The 10,277-nt window shown below is 41.7% G+C and overlaps 1 protein-coding gene across 2 annotated transcripts; it reads right to left on the minus strand.

The window, feature by feature from the left end:
* Positions 1–1,252: 1,252 nt before the first annotated feature.
* e2f4 (E2F transcription factor 4) lies at positions 1,253–9,090 on the minus strand. Of its 2 annotated transcripts, none has more exons than XM_076082127.1 (11): positions 8,669–9,090; positions 7,082–7,191; positions 5,939–6,100; positions 5,582–5,625; positions 5,429–5,493; positions 5,126–5,314; positions 4,721–4,808; positions 4,415–4,558; positions 3,617–3,664; positions 3,453–3,497; positions 1,253–3,333 (listed from the first exon to the last, which is right to left on the minus strand). In XM_076082127.1, the coding sequence occupies exons 1-11, from the start codon at positions 8,831–8,833 to the stop codon at positions 3,218–3,220; spliced, it is 1,176 nt and encodes a 391-aa protein (XP_075938242.1). In that variant the 5' UTR covers positions 8,834–9,090; the 3' UTR covers positions 1,253–3,217. The 2 variants fall into 2 exon arrangements, with proteins under 2 accessions (XP_075938242.1, XP_075938241.1); XM_076082126.1 differs by having other exon boundaries at positions 4,415–4,561; positions 8,669–9,088.
* Positions 9,091–10,277: the final 1,187 nt, after the last annotated feature.

Here is a 10,277-nt window from a genome sequence, read left to right on the forward strand (position 1 = left end):
TAGATAAAGGTTTCCGGTTATGACTTTCAAAATAAAACCCATCCTGTCCAGCGTATTATCGTAAAACATACGTTATGTCATGCTATGTTATACGGAAACGGTCCATGAGCTGAAGTGTCACTATTTACTTATTCCATTACATCTAATTCCCTCTCAACTGTGCCAGTGTAAGATTTCACCTTCAAACATGTCAGTGTGTTACTTTAAGTAATCGAGCGATACAGCACTTTTACTTTGAAAGAACCACAATGCAAACAGTGTAAATGCCGCTGGAGTTTATGCTGAGCTAGACCATTTTTCTTTCAAATTTCCTAGAAGTAGATGAACTAAACCAAAGTTCCGGGTCGGATGCGGCAGGTTACAGCTGCCCCCTGCTGTTTATATACTGTATACATAAAAATAGCTGCTATGTCAATACTATAGGTCGATACAGCTATTATTTATCATTATTGTTACATGTAAACAAATGGGCAGCTGGGGGCCCTATGGCTTATTGTTACTGGCTCAACCACGGACTTACTGCTCTGTAAGGTCTCTCCTCTGTATTTACCTTTATATACATTTTTAGCATCTTAACCCCGAGGCCATCAAGACACCCCATAAAGACATGTACTTTTCTGATCAAATGGATGTAATTAATGCATCCTCTCCCATCATAAACAGATGAGGCTTTAAAGGCGCATAACGCACACTCCATGATTTAGCTAAATGTCGGACAATGGAGTTAAAGGGATCATTCATCCTAATCCCAGAATCCTATTTCCTTCATAACAGTTCTATTATTATGAGCTCACAAAGCTAGCTATGCGAGTTTACTTGGTAGTTGCAGGTTAGGCCTTAGCACAAAAGAAAACAATCCTGTATCAGCTGCAAACACCCATGAACTCTACAGTTCTCTAGTAAGCAAAGTATCTGCCCCTTCAATGACACAACTGTCACTATTGTGATGAATGTACAGTCGTACAGTAATATACTGTCCATACAGAATAAATTAAAGGGCTTCAGTTGAACAGCTTACCTGTTATCACAACTTTTTTTTTTTCATATTTTGTTACATTTGCATCTTTTCATTAAAATGAAATGCAGCTTTATCTACTAATTAAATCTAGTTTTTTTTTTTTTTTTTAAATAACGACCCTAGCTCACAACAACATATCTGAGTGTCATCTCACAATTCTCAAACTGAACTTACCGTCTGCATACACACGCAAACAATGTGGCACGCTACTTAAATTGATAACCAGACAATACATTAAGAATACCAAAGTTTTTATTTCGTTTCATTTGATGCAGCTATATAGCTTAGCAATAGTGAACCACACACACACACACACACACACACACACACACACACACACACACACACACACACACACACACACACACACACACACACACACACACACACACACACACACACACACACACACACACACACACACACACACACACACACACACACACACACACACCTCTATTGAAGAAACTCATAACACTGTTGAAACACGACTTCTTACTGACTGGGAGCGGATGAGTAACAACCAATCAGACCACAGTGATGTAAAGTGCAACAATGAGACAGGAGGCTTTGACAAAGCAGAAGGTTTTGTGGATGAATTGCAAACACAGTTAAGTGTCGCCCCAAAATAGGTAGCAGTAGTAATATATCTATCAGGTATAAAAAATAAACGCTATCCTATACAAACGGTAGAGCCGGATACAAACTACATACATACACTTAATCCAGGGCATTATCACACAAAATGAAGAAGCATCGCAGCAATATGAATAATGTTGATATCGTACTTTCACAGTTTGACTCGTGACAACTCATCCTGAACTGCTACTCACCTGTCCCCTGCAGAGGGAGAATGATTAGAGTGAAAAAATTGAATTTAGAGTCAGAGAGACAGGCAGTATTTCATTTACGAGAAACAGAAAGAAATTGGAATAAACTACTGAATAGGGATCTTTACCAAATATACAAACAAGCAAAAACAGGAGCGTTGTCCATGACATCGTGACTATATTCACTCAGTAAAAATACATAAAAGTCCCTTTCCATGAACATGAACCGAGTACAATGGTAATCATATGCATACATAATTAAAAGACAAAAGCCACAGGGGTCATTTTTGGGAGGGGTGGGAGCTATTCCTCTGATGTACTCCAGTTAAGTTATGAAATAATCAGAGCCAATAAAAATATGCAAGGTTCAAAAGTCCAGAGGCAAAAATGAAACTGAAAGCTGGCTTATATTTTCTAATCAAACCTCTCAGTGTCGACGAGAGCCAGAGACACATCGTTTCCTTTTAATGAGCACCGTGTTGACCTGAATAGTGTTCATGTAAAAAGATAGAAGTCTAACCCCCCCCCCCCAACCCCTTGTTTTGGTCCATGGCTCTTTGTGTCACAACGTTTATTGGCTTTAATTAACAACATTAGGATCCTGGTTCACAGAAACACTTCCAACACTGAAGGGTTTGATTGAGACAAATGCCCACGACTCAAAACAAAGCACTTCACACATACAGTCTGACTATTTGAGTCGGGAACCTTTGTTTATTTGCCAACTATTGTTACAAATGTAGTTCAATATTACACAATAGCCTTGTGTGCTGGTAATACAAAATATATATTCTCTATGTACATGAGGACAGTGCATATTTAACCAGCTGTGTTTGGACTCATTCCAGCCATGCATGCGCAGCTGCCAGGTGACAAAAGCTGTGCTCTGTTAGTCTGCCAATGTCTCTCTACCTGATAGAAAAAGGGCTTCTTGATCCCCCCCCCCCCCCCCGGAGACATCTGACTCAAGATAAGAGAGCGGTCAATACAAAACTCAAGCGCGCGCACACACACACGCGAGTATGCCTACTGACGTTCACTCACAAGCACACGGGAACGCTGATACACAAACATAACTCTTTATCGTACATAGCAATCTAAAAAATAGAATTATTTGTCATTTGTTTTGACTCGGTTTCCTTGGAAAAGCATTAAGTAAAAAGTTTTGTTCTCGCCAGGCTGTACATGGAGCAACTGTCTGACTGAGCCCAGCGTCAGTGCGCAGGTGTCCTTAGACGCTTGTCAGATCATATTGGCTTCCCTGCACCTCCACTCACCTCCACCGTCAGTGAGGGGGGGAACCCTTGGGAGAAAATCAATTAGCATATTTGGGGAACCGTTTCCCCACTCTTGACATCCATCGCAGGGGTCAGAGATTGAGAATGGGCACGTCGAAGAGGTCACAGAGGCCCTCTGTCTCGTCCAGGTTGTAGATGTAGTCGTGGTCGCTGGGTGGGGGGGACAGACGGAGGAGAGGCGAGAACACTGGAGAGGAGACGGACAAAGAGATGAGACATCCAGGGTGCATGAAAGGAGGCCATGAGTGCTGACATGTATGAAAGAATCTCTTTGTTATATACATCATACTCCGCATACAAACGTACCTTCTGAAGACATCAAGTCCTCCAACAGGTCTCCACTAATGATCTCTGTCAGAGAGAGAGAGAGGAAAGAACCATCAGTCTGCAGGACACTGACAAAGTGGAACACACTACGGCATAATCAAAGGAAGAAGAATATGTCATGTATGTAATACTGGGGAGTTTACCTTTTGTAGGATCAAACATTTCAGAGAGCTCTTTGGGAAAGTCCAGCACTAGAAGAAAAGCAGCTGTACAGTCAGTCACTACAAACACTAAACTCTTGAGTTTCACTTTCAGAAAGTTGATCTGATGTTCCTAGAGGACAGAAATGGCAGCGTCAAAAATTATATAGTAATATTATTTTCCACTTTTATTGAGTATATTTCTTTAACCAACATCAGTCCTAATCAGAACTTACAAATATTCATTTATTTTTCAGAATTTTAACCCTTTAAATGTCAATTTGTTAAAATAACGCCACTGTTTTTTTAAATGAAAAATACACAAAAATTGAATATTTGCTGGATACTAAATGCTGATTTTAATGATTTTAATGCATTGCTTCAAACACATAATACAGCAGCAATAGCTGAGAAAATGGTTCAATCTGAAGGAGAAAAAAAAACACAATATTGAAGCCAGGGTGCTAAACTGAAAGCCTGATATATTAGAATATAATAGAATGTATGATGTTATACTGTGATGGCTTTGGGATATAAATTGTGGTTTTAATGGATTTCAATGAGGACATTTTTGTCCTTAAGGGTCAGAGCGTCTGTAGTTTGGCTAATTTCCTTTTAGTATGGCGCTGTCCTGCATTGAAAGAAGCTTATAAAAAAGGTTTATAACCAATATGTCAAAGAGATTATCAATGTAAAAGTAAAATATCAGCATTATCATCCCTTTAACCTTTCCAAACCTGCATTTTAGTGAGTGAGTGGAGTGAGAGGTTCAAAAGAGATCAGCAACATGCAAAAACTCACATTCAGACGGATCAGACTTAATTGGTTCAAATACTGCCGAGGCTGAGGAGGACGCAGATCCATCCAACGAGGCAGAAGACTGCAGTTGCTGAGTAACAGCAGCATGTGTATCTGTCGTCGGGATGAGCTGCGTGGTGCTCGTCACTTCTGAAATAAAGCGAGAGTGAATACGATAACGCTGAGCAAACATCACAAATAGCTCAGTGTAAAATACAACAATAAAAAAGGTGAAATGCAAATATGTTTGATAACGTAGGGAAGTCTTGAAGACTAAAAGAAAACGGGCATATTTCAGCACACTGGTACCCGTCATTGAGGCCGTCGGGTTGGCTGTTTCAGCTGTTGTTGTGGCAGGACCAGCTTTTGCAGTCATTGCTGGAGCTGCTTTGGAGACCTGGATGGTGGAAAGATGAAGGAAAGAAAAAAGGAAAATCTTATTTTTGCACGATGAAGAAAATACAATTTGTACGTTGAAGAATAAAAAAAAAACAGAAGTTTCAGTCGTTTTCTCATGGTAATTGAGCATTTATGAACAATAGTTCTAACAAAATGAGGAAAACCGTGATAAATATTGGTCCTGGGACCGATGTCTTTTTCTAATCCTCATCACTGTTTCAATGATGAAAGACATCTGAACATCCAGTCTTACATTAAACTGATCAACACATAAAAACAGCTGATTGCATGCAGAAAGCTGACGTCTGTGTGGACCTGTGTGACGGCAGTGGGCGGCTGAGAGGTAGGCGTCGGTGCTGGGAGGTTTTGAAGGATGTCATCTGGAGGAGGGACGGGCAAAACAACCGGAGAGGCACTGGAAGGGTCCTTATTGACCAGCAAAACCTCGATGGGTCCAGATGAACTCTTGAGACGGATCTGGTATTTCCTCTGTCCATTGAGGATCTGGATAAGAACACATAAACCCAGTCTGAGACATGAGACGGAACAGTAGCTGGACTAAAACAGTAGCAGGACATAAGGAGCTTAAAATACGCACAAAAGACACGCATGACTTACAGATTCAGGTATGGGGACCTCGAGTTGTGTGCCAATGGGAGCACGGATTGCTAGGAGAGTGTCACCTGAGGAAGAAGGACAGGCAAGTGATGGAAACTGTGTTTGAGACTCTCAGAAGAATGTTGAGAACCATTAAGCATCTGAAACCATTACCTTTGAAAGCTCCACAGAGGTCTTCATGTTTTATATATGCCATAGTATGAATGTGTTAAGGGTCCAATTCCACAATGATCCTAACAGTGCACCTTTGCACACTGCCATTAAACATCCCTGATTGGCTGCGGAGTCTTTAAAAGACATTTCATCTTCAGGATGATGGGTTAACCAAGGACATGATGTTTACTGAATACTTAAGATATGTTAGGAGGGAACTCCACAAACTTAGGAATGCAACCGAATGAAATCATGGTGAATGAAACTGTCCCGTTGAATCACCACTGACCATGGGCCGCATCTCTGAAAAACTACTTCCCGCTATAACACACAAAGACGCTGTGCAGTGAAGGATATGGGCTGTTGTTAGAGTCGTCTGTGACATTCTTGATGCTCTGTTGGACCCAGACTCTCTGCTGGTCCAGCTCGTTTTCCCTGAGAGCCAGGTCATCGAGCTCGGCCTTCAGATCAATGAGCTTATCGGCTATCTCTCTGGTGTTACATCCTGGACCTACACCCCTGAAACACAAAGACAAATACAGTACATGGTCATCTACAGTCAGCTGCACACTCATGAGCATGCATGCTGTTTTTCATTAACCGCCTGCTTTGTTAGTGATGCAGCTCTGCAGATTCACGTCTCTCCTGGCAACTGATCAATCTGCCGTGTATTAGAGCATGGACAAACAATGAATCAGGACTACAGCTGCATTGACAGGGAACATTATTTATGATAGATGTTGTAATTACCACACAGCTTAAACTATTGTTTTTGTTTTTTGTCATTAATTAATAAAGTGGTTGAACAAGTTCCACAACAATACCTGTCCAAAGTCTTACATTTCCATTTAGTGAGGCAGGTTGGAGTCATGTGTTTTCCTATTGTTGTGATCATTTTGTAATAGCATTGTTATAAAATGATCACACTGTGGCAGGAGTGTCACATTAGTATAGGAAAGGGACACATTTAACACATTGTCTGTGGTCAGTTCTATAAAGTTTCATGCCAACTGAGATCCTAATAAGCGTCAAGTGGCTTCACACTCAGCTGCACAACCAGCATTACAAGTGAGATGTACAGTCACTGAGTCATGAGCATGTTTGTCACACAGAATAACACTAGCCAACATGAGTGCATACAAGGATGACGCGACTGATCAACACTTAGTGCCGTGATCCTCAGATGAATACGTTTCTCTGTAGCTAGAATGTGTTACATGAAAAAGAGGGATTGAAGTGCTTGAAAGAAGTTCAGTGGTTAGGGTTTAAAATAGTTCAGCTCTCTCAATACCTAAGCATAATCACTTTGCTGTGATGAAGGTCAGGTCAACACTCTGAAATACTTATCTAATTAGCTTTTGACAGGCAAATTGTGAAGGTTTTTTAAAAATTACAATTAAAATTAACATTTTGACTTTGGTATTTATTCAGTTTTTCCCCCTAAAAATGAAGGGAGAGTCTTACCACCTTTCGAGAATAAAAAATGAACTGTGTGCTTACTTCCACTGGATGCTGTTCTTGGACTTCTTCTCGATCAGTCCGATTCCCTCCAACACATTGGTGATATCATAGATTCGTCGTTTCTGCCGCACTGCCAAGGTGTCTGCAGCCTGCACGTCAGGACAAACGCAATCAAACAGTCAAGATTACAGGCGGCATTTCCTTCAGTAGGTTCATAACTTAAAACACAGACAAAGAGACCGCTGTGTATCTGTGCCAACGGGTTCAATGCCCTGCAACCAGCCATCGCAGGGTATGACAGCAGCGTTTCAACTTCCTTCCCAGCCCGACCTCTTGGTGCTTAACAAACTCAGATAACCACATGGCTGGTGCTGATAAGTTAAGGCTGTGTGTAGGGGGGGGGGGGGGGCACTGTGGTCACAGACCTGCTGAACAACAGCTAATAAATCTTTAAAGGCTTTTAAGTTTAACAGCAATAATTTCCCTTTTCACTCATGCATAATAAATGTAAAAGATTTCCAGTTCAACGTGATTGTGGTTGACACGATGAATGTCACACGTTGCTTTTTCAAGCAGCGTCAACATATAGATAGGCTTCACTGAGGAGTGTGAGTCAAGTGATTGCTCAAAGTCAGTTGGTTTCATTATCTAAAAAAATGCATTATTTTTGATGGACAGATGAGAAGGAACCAGAAAGAGTGAAAGAGAAAGCATGCATTACTGTCACAACACTCCGTGGCCGGCAAATCATTGAAGGTTAAGTGAAAAGACAATACAAAGTGATGCTTGGCTGGTCAAGCTGCCATCTGGTTCACTGATTTTGGTTGAGGAAAAAAAACATGGCTGGCAGTTTTCCTTTTGTTTCTATTTATATTCCAATTTGAGAGTTTTATGAACATGTTTTGTTAAGTCTGGGCTTCAGGGTAACCCCAATTTTAGGGCATTTGAGTTCACGGCTTATTCATTTTAGTGGCACTTTCTAAACAGTGACCCCAGAATCCATTTGTTCTTAACATCTTTATCTTATTGAATGTTTACACCAAAACCCAACTAGTTATTCGAGTCACTACTCTGACACTGAGTTTACTGGGAATATTTAATATAATGTCTATCTATGGTGGCTTTGACTGTGGTGGAGAACACAGCTAAGGTTAGTTTATGTCATATTAAATGTAGTTTAGAAGCTACTGTATTGTCGCTAAAACGACTTAAATTGGAAACTAATTGAGTGAATGCATATCGACAATTGACAAAGACGTCAATCAGAAAAGGATTGCTCATGTGTTAAGATGCAGTAGCGTTAGCTTTGAAGGGAACGACAAAAGCTGACCCACTTTTTAAACTTTGAATCTGCAGGGGGCACAGACTGAGAAGTTGACCCGTGTCCTCAAAGTTCAGTCTGTAGCCCTACTTTGCCAAACGCCGAATACCATGACACATGTATCCGAGATGTATAAAAACGGCAATGCCATAAGCAGAGAAGTATCACCCATTCAAATTAGCCTGTCACACAGCTAGGCTATGCTAACAGGCAGGCTAGCGAAAGTGCATGTAACCCAACGACAGCGGGCAGGCTACACATGACATGTGCTATAGCTAACAACAAAGACTCGGCTGCATGCTCACCGCTTTCAGATCCAGCACTCCGTCCTTCGCCTCCTGTAGTAAAGTCACAAACTTGGTCGTGAGCAGTCCCAGGCTCTTCTCGTGCCTGCTGGGAGTCTGTGGCTGCAGCGAGTCCCCCACAGCTCCCAGTTCGCCTCTATTACTGGCCGACTCTAGCTCCATCATCACTCGGGACCAGCTCCGTAACGTTACTTCCCACTCTGCCTCCCCGAGCAAACCCAGCCAGCGAGCCCAGGAAAGCACGCTCCACCGCCGCAGTCAGACTAACAGAAGGCCGGGGAAGTGTGTTTGTCTGATAGCAGACGATAAATGAGATAGTCCGACCTGGTTCGCTCCAAATGATCTCACTAAATTGAGCTGAACAGGCTGAGTACGGTGATTCAACGAGCGAGCATTCGGTGGTTGAGAGAGCCGTTGGCCACGCGAGGTATGACGGGACGGTTCATTCGTCGCAGGGAGCGTCTGCAAGTACTCACATCGATCCAAAAGCGTATTACAAATAACAGTGTGTTAATGAAAACTTTTGAAGTCAATACATATTTAATAATTCACCAATGTATTTTATTGTGGTTAAAAGTTGATGGACAGCAAGGATGAGGTGGTATTTCTATTAAAATGGTAAAGAGAAGGATTATTCGGATGTGTATGGTAATAATACTTTTATACGTTCCCTTACTTACTCAAACTTGAAGAAAACACATGCACGCGTGTCTTGGCGTGCATGCAAAGACGCACACTACACACGCACGCTTCAAACACACACTACACGTACACACATACGGTCAACACCACACTCCAGACATATCCAATAAAAAATAATTGAGAAACCCTTTGAGTTTGAAGTCTTTGCACTAAAACTGTCTGAGAAGTTCGAGGGAGGGCAGAGACTTTGTAGTGGGTTGGTGGTTTTGCCCGTCCTGGCTCTCTGTCCTTCTCTCCAGCCCCTGCTCACTCCCCAGACCTGCCAGTCCTGGTCACATGACATCCCCTCCCACCTCCACACCTGTTCCCACTTTCCTCATCAGACCTGTAGTTTCTAGAAAACACACCTAAAAGATTTTACTCTACTATATTTTTGGAGTTTTACAATAAGTAATTGTTCTTTGTATATAAGAAACATTTCACCAACAAAGACCACACTTCTTATGATTGCAAATTAGTTTGAAATAACATGAGATACATCACAAAAAACATAATAAATAGGAGAACTGAAGCCAGGAGATAATTGACACACTTATACAGGGAGACACAGGTTGTTAAATCAGGAGAAACTTAATTTACAGTGAACAAATACATTTATTAAATTGTGCAAAGTAAAGTAAAAATTTTGGAGAGTCGACACTGGTGGAGTTGTTGAAGACAGTAGGGGCAGGCTGAAGATGTAGATGATGGCATGTTTGAGTGGGACTGCCCTCAGTGGAAGAAACCTTGAGCACCGGATGTGATGATGAATGGGGAGGAGGGTCACATCGGTTTGTACTGAAATGACAGCTGACTGCACAGAAGAGAACAGGTGTTTAAAGTTTGACGGGAAATAAATGATTGGCTGAGGGAAGCCGTGGCGAAATCGCCCACTGTCAGCTGATAGAGTAGGAGCCAGAGAGCGAGA

Source organism: Anarhichas minor, unplaced genomic scaffold, assembly GCF_050575085.1.
Source record: "Anarhichas minor isolate MPS153535 unplaced genomic scaffold, ASM5057508v1 ptg000090l, whole genome shotgun sequence".
In the NCBI taxonomy this organism is placed as follows: Eukaryota; Metazoa; Chordata; class Actinopteri; order Perciformes; family Anarhichadidae; genus Anarhichas; species Anarhichas minor.

What these genes read in the sequence shown, in the direction of transcription:
- e2f4 (XM_076082126.1), bottom strand. Translation starts at nt 8,833, where the DNA reads ATGATGGAGCTAGAGTCGGCCAGTAATAGAGGCGAACTGGGAGCTGTG. An exon ending in AAGAACAGCATCCAGTGGAA is followed by an intron (nt 6,101 to 7,081) that starts GTAAGCACACAG and finishes TTTGTGTTTCAG; the next exon opens with GGGTGTAGGTCCAGGATGTA. An exon ending in AGGTCCCCATACCTGAATCT is followed by an intron (nt 5,315 to 5,428) that starts GTAAGTCATGCG and finishes GTTCTTATCCAG; the next exon opens with ATCCTCAATGGACAGAGGAA.